Consider the following 17573-nt stretch of genomic DNA (forward strand, 5'->3'; position numbering starts at 1 on the left):
AGGTTTCAGTCCCAAGAGATAGAGGAGGTTTATGAGTTGAAGGAATGAGCCAGTGACTGGAGCAGGGAGCACAGGGGTGAGGGACTGGGCTGAGGGGGGAGGGGAGGGTTGGCTGGGGAGCCTGGACTCACTTGGCACCATGGGCCTGGCTCTGCCCCAGGAGAAAGAGATGGAGAAGCAGAGGCTCCTGTACCAGCAGGCGCGGCTGCACAACCGAGGGGCGGCGGAGATGGTGCTGCAGATGATCAGTGCCTGCAAAGGTGCCCTCCACAAGCATCCGGCTCCTCCTGAGCACACGCATCCTGTTTGCACTCTCCCAGCCCACATTTCCTGTGGACCCAGCGGCACGCTCCCACCCCTGCATGTCTGTGGTTTGCACACACACACACACCAGCCCTCGCACGTTTCACTTGCCTTGTGATTTCTTGCTCATCCTCCCGTCACTGTCACACTCCACACTCCTCTGACCCTTTCTCTCACACCCCCTGCGTTGGCTGTTTCCTGGTGGATGGAGAACCCCGCTCCCAAACTAAGTAGACCATCTTTTGTTCCCTGCTGCCCCCCCCAACCCCACCCCCAGGAGAGACGGGAGCCATGGTGTCCTCCACCCTGAAGCTGGGCATCTCCATCCTAAATGGGGGCAATGCTGATGTGCAGCAGGTAGCAGGAGAAGGGACTTGGGAGGAGGGCTAAGAGGGTTAGTAGGTTCCTGTGTGACTACCAGTTCCCCCTGTCCTGCCGCCCCCTCTGCAGAAAATGCTGGATTATCTGAAGGACAAGAAGGAAGTTGGCTTCTTCCAGAGTATCCAGGCGCTGATGCAGACATGCAGGTGGGCTCTAGTGTCTATCTTTTAGTGAAACTGTTGGGTGCCACTGTGCCCCTACTCCTGCTACCACTTCTAGTTCCACTCTCTTGGTTCCAGGAACAGAGACCCATTCAGACTAGCTCAGACGTTAGGGAGTTTATTCTAAGAATTCGTGTGTAACAATAAGGAAGGCAACATGCCACCCCATGGATCCAGGCAGGTGGAACTGGAAGGCTGTTGAGAATTCAAGGGGCACCGAGCAGCAGGGAACCTGGGCTCTCTCTCTAATGACCCCTATTAATGTGGCCCTAAGATTGTCCGCCTTTGTCCTCTTCTTGATGCTGACCCTCTGAAGCTTTTGCCGATTGATGATGTCCGTACCCTCCTGATTTCAACTGGGACCCATTTCGTCCTTACCCCATATTATTGCACAGCTTCTTAGTTTCTGCTTCCTCTTGACCTCTGCTCATTCACGGTTCCCCGTGGCTCTTCACCCGCCACCATCGGGGGGGCTGGGGGGCTCTGGAAGAGGACCTCAGCCCACCTTCCCATCTCCCCTTTCTTCCCCTCAGCGTCCTGGATCTCAATGCGTTCGAGAGACAGAACAAGGCGGAAGGGCTGGGCATGGTGAACGAGGACGGAACTGGTGAGGCCTTCTCTTGGACTTCCCTCTCCACGGGATTTCTTTTTCCTTCAGGATCTGCCCCTTCCCCCAACACTGCCCAGGGCTCCCTTCCTCCAAGACACCCCCTCTCCAAAAGCATCCCCAGGTCTCCCCGCCCCTACCCCACGCCGTGGTGCCCAGTCCTGCCCCCAATTCCTCCAGGGTCTCCCCCCACCACCACCATGATCTCCACCCCTGGGTGCCCTTGTGTCCTGTGTTCTCTCACCCATCGCCACGTGGACCCTGCCTCCCACAAGCCCCAAGTCTCCCACCCTGGTTGCTGTTCTCTCATTAATGTCCCTAATCCGGGTTAATCGAGTCTCCTCTTTGCTGTGTTGTGATGTGTTTAACCTTTCTGCCCTGATCCTTGCCTCCTGCCTCTCCACCTCTACCTGTCCATCTCTCTTTCTCTTCCCTCTCCTTTCTTTCCCCGATACCTTTACCATCGTTCCCTACTCTCCTCCTGGCTTCCTTCTGTATCCTTATTGCTCTCTCTGTGTGGGCTGTTCCTTTATCCATGTCTGTGTCTTCGTCCCTGACCTTGTGTCACTGTGTGTTTTTCTGTCTCTATCTCCTTCTGTCTCTCCCCCCCCACCTCTTTTTTCCTGCTTCCTCCTCCCATCCTGTTGGCTGCCCCAGTCATCAACCGCCAGAACGGTAATTTCCCAGCCCATTCCCCTTGCTGTGCTACTCTGCCACCCCTCCCTTCTTACCCCCATCGCCCCCTTCACCTGGGGGCTGAGGATCTGGGACCTCCAGGGAGGAAGAAATTCTTTCCTGGGTCACTGTACCTGGAGAAAGTCTTGAGAACAGGGTCCAGAGACCAAGATTCCAGTCTCAGATTAGCCACTCACCTACTTTCCATTGGCCTCAGTTTCCCCATCTGTAAAGTAGAAGCTAGAGAAGATGGCAAATGTCCCTTTCCCAGATGGATGTTCTCGGACTTCCTGACCCAGATTCACAGCCCCAGGGTGGGGTGATCCCCATTCCCCCCCCCACCCCCACCCCCCCCACCCCCCGCTCTCTGCGCCATGACCCCACCCCACATTGGTGGGGTCTGCAGTTCCCATCCACCAACCAGATTGGTTGCTCCTAGCTTCCACTCTGATTGGTGTGTGTGCAACCTCTGTGCCTGCTCTGATTGGCCCTAGCCTCCCCTCTTGTTCCTCCCCTACAGCCCTTCTTGATGGGCTTATTTCAGATGCTTGTTCTGATTGGCCCATGTTCACACACACACACACACACACACACACACACACACACACACACTCTGCTTCTCCTGGATTGGCTGCTTTCAAGGCACCTGAGCCTATTTCAGTCCTATCCCTTTCTGCTCAGAGCCTTTGTGTGAAAGTGATCCCAGTCCCCATAATCCATTAACCCTTTGGCCCTGGAGGAGTGCTGAGGGAGGTGCCAGCTGCTTGAACCTTTGCTGGATCAGGCAGACACTCCCAGATGTCATATAATGATGACATCAGAGAGACACTGATGTTGTAGAAAGACACCCAAGGCCCCAGCTTCATGACTCGGGGCCCATCAGGTCTACATCAGCTGTCAGATTCTGAAATCAGGACTCCTGGTGTCATGGATGTCCATGGCCCACACAGTGTCTTTGAAGTGATGGCTGCTACCCGCCCCCCCTATGCTTTGCGCATGCGTGTGCAGTGTGCATGGGCCCTGTGTGCGTGTGCCATGTTCTGGCGCACCTCACTCCTTCTGGGCCCTGCCCCTTTCTCCACCCAGGGGAGAAGGTCATGGCAGATGATGAATTCACCCAAGACCTATTCCGATTCCTGCAATTGCTCTGCGAGGGGCATAATAATGGTGAGAAGGAGGGGTGGGTGGAGTGGAGAGGAGGTGAGGTTTGGGGACAGTCTGGAAGAGTTGCCTGAGTTCATCTCCAGTTCCCTCCTCCCTTATCAGTGATGACCTCCCTACCTATCCTTATCCCATTGTCATCATTTACTTTCAGCCAGGGTCAAATTCAATCCACCCCCCTTCCTAAATCTCTCTTGAATTTCTGGAATCTAGCCAGAAATTCACTTCCTGGCCAGTCCAAAAGCAATCTATCAGAAACCAATTTGGCCAAAAATCAATTTGCCAAAATGAGTAATTAGCTACTTGCCATTTTTCCACAGTCATTTCAAAGTTGAGTAAATGTTATGGATTTCCATACTTTGGTCCTGTACAGGGGGAAAAATCACATGGCATTTTTCAATTAATCTATTACAACTAGAAGCCTGGTGCACGAATTTGTGCACGGGTGGGGTCCCTTGGCCTGGACGGTGATCGGGGCTGATTGGGGCCAGCCAGCCTGGGGGAGGGACCACGGGAGGTTGGCTGGCTGCAGGAGGTTGGTTGTGGGAGTGCACTGACCACCAGGGGGCAGATGCTCAATGCAGGATGTAACAGTCACTTAGGCTTTTATATATATGAATAATTGAACAGAAAATACAGGACAAACGTCACACACACAAAATAACACATAGTAAAAGCAGATAACTCAGGGTTCTTCCACCATTCGGTCTTTGTGATCCAGTCCTCTGCCTAAATTCTTGCATATTAGCCTTTTATTATATGGTATTGTTTATTAATTTTGCTTATAAAAATGCTTTTCCAGAAGGAATAACTACAGATTCTTTCCTAACGTAAGCGAGAGTTTTTACATTTGTTCTGGTTCCAGGGTGACCAGCAAGTTAAACACACAGTCAGGGAGAAAATTAAACCCCTTGTGGCACACATAGCTTATAACATTAAAGGGACAGCCCAAACTCTGTCCAACAGACATTCTACCCAAAGTCATTTCAGTCCCAAGGGTGTGGTTGTAATGCTTAGCAGGTGATTATGAAACCACAGACTGCCCAGGAATTAGCCTTCATGACAAGAAGAGGAGTAATTATAAATCTAACTTTCATAGAACCTGCACCCTACTTGGCTAGTGCTCTCTAAGGTAACTGATTTGTAAATATCTCTATTCTTCACTCTTTTCAACAAAGGATAAAGCATGATCTATTGCTTTACATTCTCAAAAGCTCTTAGGGCCACAACTATTCTTCAACATTCATTAAATACTCTTCTGCCACATAACTAGGATTTCCTTTCTTTAAATTCAACTAAAGTGGAATCGGTCTTTGGTGTTAAAAATGAATTTTATTCCCTGGATCTATCACTTTTTGGAAATGAAAACATTCTTATGGGTGGGATTTCTTTCTCCCAGTAAATTTGTGATCCAGTCCTCTGCCTAAATTCTTGGGTTCATAAACCAGCCCAATCAAATAAGTATTTGAAATCTCAGATGCCTTGCATGTCTTGAGTATTCAATACAATTCAAAGAAGATAAAGGGTTTGTCTCTTACTTGCTCATGTCTATGACAGCATTCTCAGTTGGCAGAGCTCTTTATGAGAGTGGAGCGCTGTATATCTAACCACTTGTGCATATAGTCTGATGTAAATGAACACAAAGGAGTTAGCAAACAGGGTTGATGAGAAAAACCTGCTTATAAAATCTTGAATATTTTAGTATACTTTATCTATAATGTGAAACCAGGCAAAATGGACATTTCGCCTGACACAGTGATTGTGAGGTGATTATAGGAAAGTCAAGGGGGGAGTAAGACTTCGGAGGGGAAATACCTTTCGAGGGCTGCTAAAGCCATCCTGTGCCACAGGACATTGCTCTCAACATTGAAAGGGCTTCACTGAGCCGCATGTTTGGTCATTTGGCAAATAGGTGGTCTCAAACATAAGCGTGCCTGAGAATCAGCTGGAAGCCTTGTTAAAATACAGGTTTCTGGGCCTCACCCCAGGATTTCCGATTCAGTAGTTCTGGGATGGAGCCCAGGAATGGGAATATCTAACAGGGTCCCAGGAGGTGCCGATGCTACGGGCCTATGGTCACCCTTGGAGAATCACCACTCCAAAGGGCAGCTCTTAACCTCAGCACTTCCTTTAAGGCCCTTTAAGAACAGCTTAACGTTCACTGAGCACTTCGTACCAGTGCTCTCCTAACTCCTTTATGTATGTACGCTAAAGTATTAAAACTCTACGATAGCTCTAAGGAGTCTACTAAATGTGACTGCCACGCTACCAATGGGAAACGGGCAAGTCCGTGCCACACAGAAAGGTTCAATAACTTGCCCGAGGTCACACAGCCCAAGGTCACAATCAACTCCTACTTATCTTCAGGTCTCAGCTCCCAGGTCCCCTCCTCCAGCCTTCCTTGGTTACCCAGGCTGGGCCAGGATCTCCTCTGGGCTCCTATTGTCCCTCTGGGTTTCCCCATCACAACCAAGATCACTCTGCTCAGTCTTCCCCACCACCACTCCTGCCACCAATGAACAGTGTATTATTATTATTATTTATTATTTTTATTTTATTTTATTTTATTTTATTTTATTTTTTCTGGGGTCCGAACTTGGGTCTTCTCCAAATCTTTTTTTTTCATTTCTTTATTGATTAAGGTGTCACATATTTGTCCTCATCCCCCCATTCCCATCCCACACCCCTCCCCACGGATGCCCCAACCCCCTGTTGAACTTAACCGTTGGATAGGCTCATATGCATGCACACAAGTCCTTTGGTTGATCTCTCCCCCCTCCCCCCTCCCCTCCCCTATCCTCCCTCTGAGGCCCGATAGTCCAATCGATGCCTCCTTGTTTCTGGTTCTGTTCTTGTTCCTCAGTCTATGTTGTTCATCATTTCCCCTAGATGAGCGAGATCATATGTCACTAGATATATACTTATAAGAACTGAATGTGAGATGAGCAATAATAGTTATGCTGACAGGCAAATGAATCAGTCTGTAGTGAGTTTCTTTCTGGATATTATTTATTATTATTATTATTACCACCACACACTGAAGTAGAGAATGGTCTAGTAAACCCCCAAGTACCCATCACTCAGCTTTAATAGTTACAAACTTTCTGCCACAGAACAATGTTTTTTAAATAGTGGGAACTAACTCACGAGAGGTCCTGAGCCAGTTTATCATAGAGGTTCTCATCCTAATTGCACATTGGTATGCCTGGGGAGCCTTAAGAAATACTAAAGCCCAGGTTTCAACCCCCTCCCCCTTCACGTTCTAAGTTAATTGGTCTAGAATGGGGCCTGAGCATTTGGATTTTTAAAAATGCATTCGGGTGATTCTAATGTGCAGCCAAGGTTGAGAGGTTGAAAACTTCAGATTTAGTGGGTTGAGATCAGAATTCCTTATAGTTAATGAGACAGAACATATCAGAATGCACAGCACATAGTAAGAGTATGTGAAACTTCTGTTTCAGGTATATGTGGATATAATTTCAGTTTAAACACATGTTCTGGGTCTCAATGGAAAATGAATTTCCTACCATAGATTGCAGTTAGAAAATACTGAAAATTACTACATGAGAATCTAAACTTTACAAGGGCAGGGACTTTGTTTTCTCTTACTGCTATATCCCTAGGGCCTAGAACAGTGCCTGGCACCTAGTAAAGGCCTAGTAAATTTGTACTATCAAAGAATAAGTGGTCATTCTACATCTCCCACTAGCATATAGTATACTAGTGGCCTGGTGCACAGATTTGTGCACATTGAAAGGAAGTTATTTAGAAGAAATATTTTAATATCATTATTCGCCCATTCTCTATAATAGAAGTGTCAACCAAATTCACGATCGACAATGACAGATTCGAAACACACGCGTGCGATTGGCGCCACTGAGAGCTTTATATGTATCGTGCATGCGTGAGTCAACATTTATTTTTATAAATTGCCAGTGCGCATCATATGTACTAGCCAGCCAGTCGGTCAGTCAGACGTACGTATGGTTGGTCACTTAGCCTTTTATATATATAGATGCTCAGTAAGTATATATTGAATTAATGAACAAAGAAATTACAGATGCTTATTTCCTCTGGCTTTTGGTAGGTGCTCAATAAATATATGTTGGATAAATAAATACATAATAACCAACCTTCCATCTCCCCCAGCACATTGTAGACATTCAAAAACCATTTTGGAAACAAATGGAGGACTAAATCTCCATGTACCCTGCTGCACTGTAAGTGCTCCAGAACCATATTTTGGAAAGTAATCAATGAGTAAATGACCCTCTACCACACCTTGCATATTGTAGGCCCTCAACAAATATTTATTACATAAATGAATAGATTATCTTCCTCTGACACACAGTAGATACTTGATAGTTATTAAATTAATGATTATAGCCCTGGCCGGTTTGGCTCAGTGGATAGAGCGTCGGCCTGGGGACTGAAGGGTCCCCGGTTCGATTCTGGTCAAGGGCATGTACCTTGGTTGCAGGCACATCCCCAGTGTGGGGTGTGCAGGAGGCAGCCGATCCATGTTTCTCTCTCATGGATGTTTCTAACTCTCTATCCCTCTCCCTTACTCTCTGTAAAAATCAATAAAATATATAAAAAAATAAATTAATGATTATATGTCTCAACATGCAATAGGCACCCTATTTGAACACTTATGCATTCATTCATTAATGAACTTCCCTGAGCACATGGTAGATTCTCAATGAATGAATTAACTTTTAATCTTTTTAGATTTCCAAAACTACCTACGGACACAGACAGGAAACACGACCACTATCAACATCATCATCTGCACGGTGGACTACCTCCTGCGGCTGCAGGTGAGGCTGTGAGGGTATCCAGGTGTGACCTGGGTCGGGGACTGGGGGGCCATCGTTGGCCCAGCATCCCCTCACCCTCTGTCGGCCCCCCCCCCCCCGCCCTAGGAGTCCATCAGTGATTTCTACTGGTACTACTCTGGCAAGGATGTCATTGAGGAGCAGGGCAAGAGGAACTTTTCCAAGGCCATGTCGGTGGCTAAACAGGTGTTCAACAGCCTCACTGAGTACATCCAGGTAGGGCCCGCCGGCTGCTGGGACAGGGCGGGGAAAGTCGGCCCCCGCGCCGCGCCGTGCCGCGCCCTCACGCAGCCCTCCGCCCGCAGGGCCCCTGCACCGGGAACCAGCAGAGCCTGGCGCACAGCCGCCTCTGGGACGCCGTGGTGGGATTCCTGCACGTGTTTGCCCACATGATGATGAAGCTAGCTCAGGTGCGGCCCCTCGGCTTTTCCTCCAACTGCTTCAGGGCACCCCCACCGGCCCGCTCCCAAGTCCCGCCCCACCCAAGTGCTCCCGGCACGTTCCAGGCGGGTCCCCTCCCAGAGGCTCAATCCATCCTCCTTCCGGATTGGCTCTCGGCCTGACCCCGCCCCTTCCTTTGCCACCAATCGGTTGGTTTCCTATCCACACTTCCATTGGTCTGACATTTGGTCCCGCCCCCTCTGGCCGGAGCTCCTCTAGGATTGGTTGATGTTCTTTCCTCTCCGATGAGGGTATCCATTCAAACAGCACCCCCCCCACCCCACCCCGGAATGGGGTACCCGCAGGCTTCTGGATGAGGGCCCGGGGCTGGAGGAGTATTTTGCTTCTTTACTCTGTCTTGCGGCACATGACGTCGTCCATCGTGGGCATCCTGGATGTAATGTCCATCTCCCATCTCCAGAACCTTCGTGCTCCGCTTCCCCACCACTCCCTCCCCTTGGCGGCCTTGTCCGTGTCTCCCGAACACCATAGGCATTTGCTCTGCTTCCGTCCGGTAAACAGATCCGAGGCAGCCACAAGGAAACACTGCGCCTGGGCCCAGCTTCTGAAGGGGCGCCACCCCCCTCCTAGACATCAGACACACAGCGGTGTGTTTGTTGCAATAGTTTTCCAGCAGATGGCAGTAAAGTATTCTGTATATTATAATTTCCCAGCAGGAAGAGTCGTGAGAAAGGGAGGCCTTTTTCCGATTTACTCTAAGGTGCCACAGGTGCTGGCATAAACCCTGTCTGGTGCCATTCGACTTTTGGAAAGGAGTTAAATTTTGAAATGCAGTTGCTCAGTGTCAGTGCAGTTGAAGTCCAATGTGGGTGCAATCTTAAAATTCTAGAGACTGTTGGTATCATAGTGTAGCGTTTTAGACCCTGCAGAATTAATTCAGAGGGTCAGGTTGCAAAGGCCGGATACCCAATGCAAAGTACTGGCTCACAAGGGGAAAATAATGTATCAGTTCCCATCACAGTTCCAAGGCCTAAGGTGATGTCAGCAGAAATGTCTCTCTTGTCTGGCTTCATTCTCAAGCAGGCTCGCCCCAGGGGTTGGAAAAATGGTGCCCTAGGCTTCTGAGCCTCCCATTAACAAGCTCCAGAGGGAAGAGAGCCCCTTTTTCATGGGAGCCCTGGAAAAGACCTGCAGTTCTCTCTGATTGGGTTATTGGGTCACATGCCCGTCCTGAACCAATCACCAGGGTCAGGAGAAAGAAGGCTCTGATTGGCCAGATCTGGTCATATGCTCAATCCTAGAACCAAGAAGATGGAGTCAGCCTCACATGCTCTGAGAGTGGAATTAAGAGAAACAAGGGCTGGATTCTGGGCAGGCACCCACCACAGGCACGCACCCAACCATCTCAGGATCTCGAGATCCTGGGATTGTTAGAATCTTGGACTCAGAATACAGAGCTTTGGAACTGTGGACATGTGTTAGGGTTAGAATGAGCAACTTTAGAACTAACATTGGGGTAGGAGCCTTATGTCCCATTTCTCTGCTATCCTCCCCCCTCCGCCATTTTATTAGGTAGAGCCATATGAAATTACCACTTTGTGGGTCAAAATGGTCGAATATTGGCAATTTTATGTAGCTCAGCCTATACACATGTGGACCATGAGGCAGGACTTTGACCATGTTGGAAGCTTTCCTGGGCTTTACATCAGGCACTGTAACAGAGTTGTTCCCAAACGGCTCACCAGAAAGCACATGGCTGTATCTTCCAGCCTCCTTCCCGAACCCAGAGTCCCACTTTCCCCATCACACATTCATTCACTGACCATGTGCCCTGCACCCATCATAGCCAGACGCAGTGCTGAGCTCCCATCCCTTCAGATACTCCCATCCCTTATTTGTGTCTCTGACCCAGTACTTGCCCCCGCCTGTCTCTGTCTGTCTCAGCCCCCAGAGTCTGCGCCCCAAGACCCATACTCCTCCCAGTCCTTGTCTGCCAGCCCTGGCCCCTGCATATCACCTGTTGGGCCTGCTTCTCCCCAAATGTCAATCCCATCCCCACACTTTTGTCTCTCTACCCTTTCCCCTGCTTCCGAGGAGCATGTCTGGACTCGGGTCCCCTCGGAGGTAAGAGGGGAGGAAAAAGATGTCTTAGGCCCTGCTGGGTGGTGAGGAGGAGCAGAAGCAGCTGGAGATGGGGGAGGTGTCTCTGCAGAGACCAGTCCTCATACGGCTGTGGTGTGGGTCTCTAGGACTCGAGCCAAATCGAGCTGCTGAAGGAGCTGCTGGACCTGCAGAAGGACATGGTGGTGATGCTGCTGTCACTGCTGGAAGGTACACACCCGGGGCAGCGGAAGGCGGCTACAAAGCTGCAGACCCGAACCTTCAACCCCATCTGATACCATGTCGATATCAATGGGTTGATTAGGAAGTCACATTAACAAGCTCAGCAGACATTTATTGAGAACTTATCATGTGCCAGGTCCTGGCTGTACATACATTAGTTTATTGAATCCTCAGAAAAATCTTTTATATATATATATATATATATATTTTATTGATTTTTTTACAGAGAGGAAGAGAGAGGCATAGAGAGTTAGAAACATCGATGAGAGAGAAACATCGATCAGCTGCCTCTTGCACACCCCCTATACTGGGGATGTGCCCGCACCCAAGGTACATGCCCTTGACCGGAATCGAACCTGGGACCTTTCAGTCCACAGGCCGACGCTCTATCCACTGAGCCAAACCGGTTTCGGCAGAAAAATAAAAAAATATTTTTGTATTGATTTCAGAGAGGAAGGAAGAGGGAGAGAAAGATAGAAACATCAATGATGAGAGAGAATCATTGATCGGCTGCCTCCTGCAAGCCCCCCACTGGGGATCAAGCCCACAACCTGGGCATGTGCCTTGACCAGAATTGAACCTGGGACCTTTCAGTTCGCAGGCCGACGCTCTATCCATTGAGCCAAACTGGCCAGGGCCCCTAGAAAAATCTTAATAAGGTAGATGGGCTGGACACTTTTTAAATAACCTAATAGAAAAAAGATAAAATAAAATAACCTAATAGTCAGTTATTTAGTTTCTAAACATATCAGCTATTATTTGCCACCTAACAAACATCCCACAACTTAGCAGACTTAAAAACAACCACAATTTCCCAGCCAGAGGGGCACAGTGGTTTATCATCCTGTGCACGGTTCTCAGTGAGGGCACATATCGGGGTTGCAGGGTCGGTCCCCATTTGGGCGCGTACAGAAGGCAACCAATGGATATTTCTCTATACATCAATGTTTCTCTCTCTCTCTTCCTCTCTCTAAGCATATCCTCCGGTGAGGATTAAAAAATAATAATAAAATTAAAAAATAGAAGAACACCTATAATTTATTATTGATTAATGAAACAATTTAACCAATAGACAGACTGTTTTCTATAGAGGTCATAAAGCGTGTCCTCATTCATTTATATGGCTGCATAGTACTGCATTGTATGGGTTACAATGATTCATTTAACCACATTCCTATTGATAGATATTCAAGTTTTTTAAAATATTTCACTACAATGTTGTAATGATTAATCCTCTTAGAGTTTCAGGTTCTTTGGTAACTAAGCATTAACTTTAAAAATCAGAAGGCTTTCTTTAAACGTCAGATTTCCAGCTTTTCTTGAAAAAAAAAGAAAGATTTGGTGACCCTGGGTTCACAGTCTCACATGGCAAAAATTAGCTGGACGGAATTAAATAGCTGAATTATATCGGTTAAATCTTCCGATTTTGGTTACTGTGCTATGATTATATATGTCTTTTAGGACATATCCACTGAAATGCTTAGGGGGAAGGCCTCGTGCCTGCAGCTTACACTCAAATGGTTCAGGGGGAAAGAGAGTGGGAAGAGTATAAAGCACAAAAGCAAATGTGGCAAAATGTAAACAATTGTTGCATCTGGAATATATGAGGGTTCCCTTGCACTACGGCACCTTTTATGTAAATGTGAAATGATATGAAAATTGAAAGGTGCAAGAAGAAGCTGGAGCCCGTTTGCTTTAGAAGGCAGTGTGAGATCCCAGTTTACCAGTCTCCACCTCTCCCTGCTCTATCACCTGTGGCCTGCCTCACTCAGCTGGGGACCTGCTTGGCCTCGGTGGGCGAGTGGAAGGCTTCAGTGTGTGAACTCTGAAGTCATGCATTTCTGGGTTCAAACCCTCCTCACCCCTTTACTGGCCGTGTAGTCCCGAGTGCGTGACTTTCCCTGAGTCTCAGTTTCCTCACCTGTAAAAACGGATAGTAGCACACCTCCCCTGCACGGGTGAGATCATGCCAGCACAGCATCGGTCACCTGCATTAGCTTTTGCCGTCGTTACTTTATGGATGGCTCCTTCAGCTCTCCGGGAGGTGGACAAAGACAGGATCAGCTAGGTTGGCACATGATGCTGATTGAGATCAGGAAGTGAGCCATGCCCTTGAAGGGGAGGCTTGGGTGCTGGCCGGGAAAGCTTCCACCAGCACAGTGGATCCTGGGGAGCTATGGGAAGCTCTTGAGCTGGAGAGGGAAGCAAGCCATGGGACTCCAGAAAGGGGGCTCTGCTGGACCACACTGACCTGGGGCCGTCTGCAGGGAACGTGGTGAACGGCATGATTGCCCGGCAGATGGTGGACATGCTGGTGGAATCCTCATCCAACGTGGAGATGATCCTCAAGTTCTTTGACATGTTCCTGAAACTCAAGGACATCGTGGGCTCAGAGGCCTTCCAGGACTATGTCACTGATCCCCGTGGCCTCATTTCCAAGAAGGACTTCCAGAAGGTGAGTGCTGGAAAGTAGCTGGGTGGCGGTGCCAAGTGCCAGTCATATCCTTCCTGGCTACCTGCCTTGGGCAAGAGACTTCTCTGCAAGCCTCAGTTTCCTTATTTGTGAAACGAGATACAACAGCCCTTGGGATTGTTTTCAATGTGAAATATAATAACACAAATGAGAACCATTATTTTATTATCATTATAAATAGTTATAATATCACTAGAGGCCTGGTGCACGAAATTCGTGCATGGGTAGGGTCCCTAGTGGCTGCTGCTGCTGGACAGGGCCTCCCTTCCCACACTGGCAGGCCAGGCCCCGCCCCCTGGACGAAATCCTGGTTGAACTCCCGGTGGAGGGGACAATTTGCATATTAGGCTTTTATTATATAGGATTATTATAACAGATAGAGATCAGCTATGTAGCTGGTAAACATCTACTGAGTTTCTGCTCTGTACCATGGACACAGCATGATGGAGACAGACACAATTCTGCCTTCATGAAGTTTATAGTCTTATGACATAGGCAGTCACCAGTGAAACATGGCAAGTCTAAATAGTGAGGCTGTTAGGAGGGAAATGCAGAAATCAGCTTCATCCAGGAGCCCACTCATCTCCCTCTGTCCACTCCATCCCAGCTGTATCCTCTCTCTCCCTATGTAAACCCAGCTAAGTCACTTGTCTGCTCTGAGCCTCAGTTTCTTCCTCTGTGAAATGGGGCTGAGATAATAACATTAACTATCTGACAGGACTGCTGGGAGGGTGGACAGTACCTGGAACACAGGAGCACTCAAAAGGTGTTAGCTACTATTTTTACGGGCATACCTTGGAGATATTGCCGGTTTGGTTCTAGACCACAGCAATAAATTTAATATCGCAATAAAGCAAGTCACAACTTTTTTTAGTTTGCCAGTGCGTATAAAAGTTATATTTACACTGTACTATAGTTGGTCAAGTGTGCCATAGCATTATGTCTAAAAAACAATATACCTACCTTCTTTTAAAAATACTTTGTTGCTAAAGCATTGCTAACTATCATCTGAGCCTTCAGCAAGTCATAATCTCTCTTTTTTAAAATTGATTTTAGAGAGAGGAAGGGAGAGGAAGAGAGAGATAGAAACATCAATGATGAGAGAATCATCAATCAGCTGCCTCCTGCATGCCCCCCACGGGGGAAGGAGGGGATTGAATCCTGACTGGGAATCAAACCGTGACCTCCTGGTTCATGGGTCGAAGCTCAACCCCTGAGCCACACTGGCTGGGCACAAGTCATAATCCTTTGCTGGTAGAAGGTCTTACCTTCAATTTATGAAAAAACGGTATCTGCAAAGTGCAATAAAGTGAGGTACACCTGTACTATTATTACTGCCAAATCATTTCCATCACCATCTCGTTAACTTTTTCTTTTGAAATGATTTCAAGTTTATAGAGAAGTTGCAAAAACAGTACATTGAATTCCTGAATACACTTCCCCCAGATTGCCCAAATGTTAACTTTTTTAAACATATATTTTTATTGATTTCACAGAGGAAAGGAGAGGGAGAGAGAGAGAGAAACATCAGTGATGAGAGAGAATCATTGATCGGCTGCCTCCTGCATGTTGGGGATCGAGCCCCCAACCTGAGCATGTGCCCTGTCCAGGAATTGAATTGTGACCTCCTAGTTCATAGGTTGACACTCAACCACTGAGCCATGCCAGTCAGGCAAATGTTAACTTTTTACCACATCTGTTCTATTATGATTCCCCTTGACCTCTAAATACCTTAGTGTGTATGTCCTGAGAACACGTTCATTCTCTTTCGCAACCACAGAACAATTATGCAAATCAGGCAGTTAACACTGGTGTAACGCTGCTACCTACAGAGCTAATTCAGTTTTCATTCATTTTTCTTCCCTGTCAAGGATCAACCCAGGATCAGGGATTGCTGTTAGTCACCCTGTCCCTTCAGCCTCCTTCCATTTGGAACCATTCCTTGGTCTGTCTTTGTCTTTCATGCCCTTGACATTTTTGAAGAACAAAGGCTAGTTGTTGTATACAGTGTCCCTCAGTGTGGGTTTGTCTGAGTTTTCATCATAATGCAATTCCGGTTACACATCTTTGGCAGGAATGTCATAGACATGATGTGTCCTTCTCAGTGCGTTGTATCAGGAGGCACATGGTATTAGTTCTTCCATTGCTGTTGGTATTAGCTTGACTCCCTTGGTTAAGGTGGTGTTTACCAGGGTCTCCACTGTAAAAAGACTATCATTCCCTTCAACATCGTGTGAGGACCAGCTAGGAAGCTATGTAAGTATCTGGTTCACCCTCTAGACCAGGGGTCCTCAAACTTTTTAAACAGGGGGCCAGTTCACTGTCCCTCAGACCGTTGGAGGGCCGGACTATAGTTTAAAAAAAACTATGAACAAATTCCTATGCCCACTGCACATATCTTATTTTGAAGTAAAAAAACAAAACAGCAAAAACACCCGCATGTGGCCCGCGGGCCGTAGTTTGAGGACGCCTGCTCTAGAGTTAGCATCTCTGGATGATTCTTCCCTGAAACGATTATTACTATGGTAATTGACATGTGTTGGTTCTCCAATTTCACCATAACCTTTACCTTTATTAGGTGCCATTTTACCACATGGAAGAGTTTTTCCTTCTCCACTTTTTTACTCATCTATCTATCTATCTATCTATCTATCTATCTATCTATCTATCTATCTATATCTTTGCTTCTTTTATTCTAGGGGTTGCAATCAATACTGATAATCAGTCCTGGCGGGTTTGGCTCAGTGGTCAGAGCGTCAGAACAAAGACTGAAGGGTCTCAGGTTCGATTCCAGGTCTGGTCACATACCTAGGCTGTGGGTTCGATCCCCAGTTGGGGTATATACAGGAAGCAACCAATCATTGTGTTACTCTCTCACATAGATGTTTCTATCTCTCCCTCTCTTCTCTCTTTAAAAAAAAAAGCAATTTTAAAAGACTGCTAGAAATTAAAAATAAATAAGTCCAGGGTTTCCTGAGTTAAAATAAAATGCCTCACACTCGGAGCCTCCCTGCATCTCTCCCCCCATCTCAGCCACTCCTCCCAAGAGCTGTCTGCCCTCGCTCACTCCTTCCTCACCTCCCGCTCCTTCCCTGATTCAGGGCTTGCTGGCTTCTGTCCCTGTCACTCCTCTGAAACTACCCTGACCAAGATCATCCGTGACCGCTTCACCTCTGAATCTCTACTCTGACTTATGGTGGCAGCATTTGCCACAGTCAGCCATTTCTTCCCCCCAGCAATGTCTGCCTGCTTCCTTGGGTATCTGTGCCACACACTCCTGGGACCCCCACCTTCCCTGCCAATCCCACACAGCCCCTTCAATGTTCCTGTCCCTGAGCTCTCTACCTTTAGGAGGAGGAAGAGCTACCATTTATCATGTTCTCACTCTGTGCCAGGTCCTGTGTGGAAATGAATTACAGATAACCCGTGTACAACACAGGTTTGAATTGCACAGGTCCACTTATGTGTGGATTTTTCCCCAATAAATATACAATCAGCTCTTCCTATTCCCAGGTTTCACATCCACAGATTGGCCAGCTATGGCTGGGAATCTGCAGATGCCGAGGGCCAGCTGTATAGATTGTTCTGTACCATTTATACAGGGCACTTGAGCACGCATGGAGCTTGGTATCTGCAGGGGGTGCTGGAACCAATCCCCTGCGGATACCAAGGGATAACTGAAGCTTTCGGGGGTCAAAAAAGAAAAGTAATACTGAAAAAAGAAGAACTGGTGGTGTTTTTAAGTGAAAAATTTTGTTTCACAAAGTTATAAATAATCTGTAACTTTAAAAGGACATGGGTTTTATTTTTGAATGAATAATACAATCACATGATTAAAAAGATACTTTCTGTCTAATTTATTCTTGGTCAGTATGCCCTGGCCAGGAGGCTCAGTTGATTGGAGCCATCGTCAGGTACACCAAAAGGTTGTGGGTTTGATACACAGTCAGGGTGTGTATGGGAAACAACTGATTGGTGTTTCTTTTCTTTTTTTAAAATATATTTTTTTATTGATTTCAGAGAGGAAGGGAGAGAGAGAGAGAGATAGAAACATCAATGATGAGAGAGAATCATTGATCGGCTGCCTCCTGCACACCCCACACTGGGGATCCAGCTGCAAACTGGACACATGCCCTGACGGGGAATCGGACCATGACCTCCTGGTTCCTAGATCGATGCTCAGCCACTGAGCCATGCTGATCAGTGTTTCTTTCCCTCTCCCCCCACTC

General features: G+C 47.4%; 1 protein-coding gene across 2 annotated transcripts in view; it reads left to right on the forward strand.

Moving 5' to 3' along the window:
- Window positions 1–17573, forward strand: part of RYR1 (ryanodine receptor 1) — a 122587-nt gene that overhangs the window by 81280 nt on the left and 23734 nt on the right. For both annotated transcript variants that reach the window (XM_054710466.1, XM_054710465.1), the window contains 11 exons: window positions 161–260; window positions 581–660; window positions 754–830; window positions 1379–1452; window positions 2110–2127; window positions 3214–3294; window positions 8020–8108; window positions 8214–8342; window positions 8432–8536; window positions 10778–10859; window positions 13139–13326. In XM_054710466.1, the coding sequence (XP_054566441.1) occupies window positions 161–260; window positions 581–660; window positions 754–830; window positions 1379–1452; window positions 2110–2127; window positions 3214–3294; window positions 8020–8108; window positions 8214–8342; window positions 8432–8536; window positions 10778–10859; window positions 13139–13326 (1023 nt within the window). The remainder of the gene's footprint in view (window positions 1–160; window positions 261–580; window positions 661–753; window positions 831–1378; window positions 1453–2109; window positions 2128–3213; window positions 3295–8019; window positions 8109–8213; window positions 8343–8431; window positions 8537–10777; window positions 10860–13138; window positions 13327–17573) is intronic.

This window comes from Eptesicus fuscus, chromosome 21 (assembly GCF_027574615.1).
Source record: "Eptesicus fuscus isolate TK198812 chromosome 21, DD_ASM_mEF_20220401, whole genome shotgun sequence".
Classification (NCBI taxonomy): domain Eukaryota; kingdom Metazoa; phylum Chordata; class Mammalia; order Chiroptera; family Vespertilionidae; genus Eptesicus; species Eptesicus fuscus.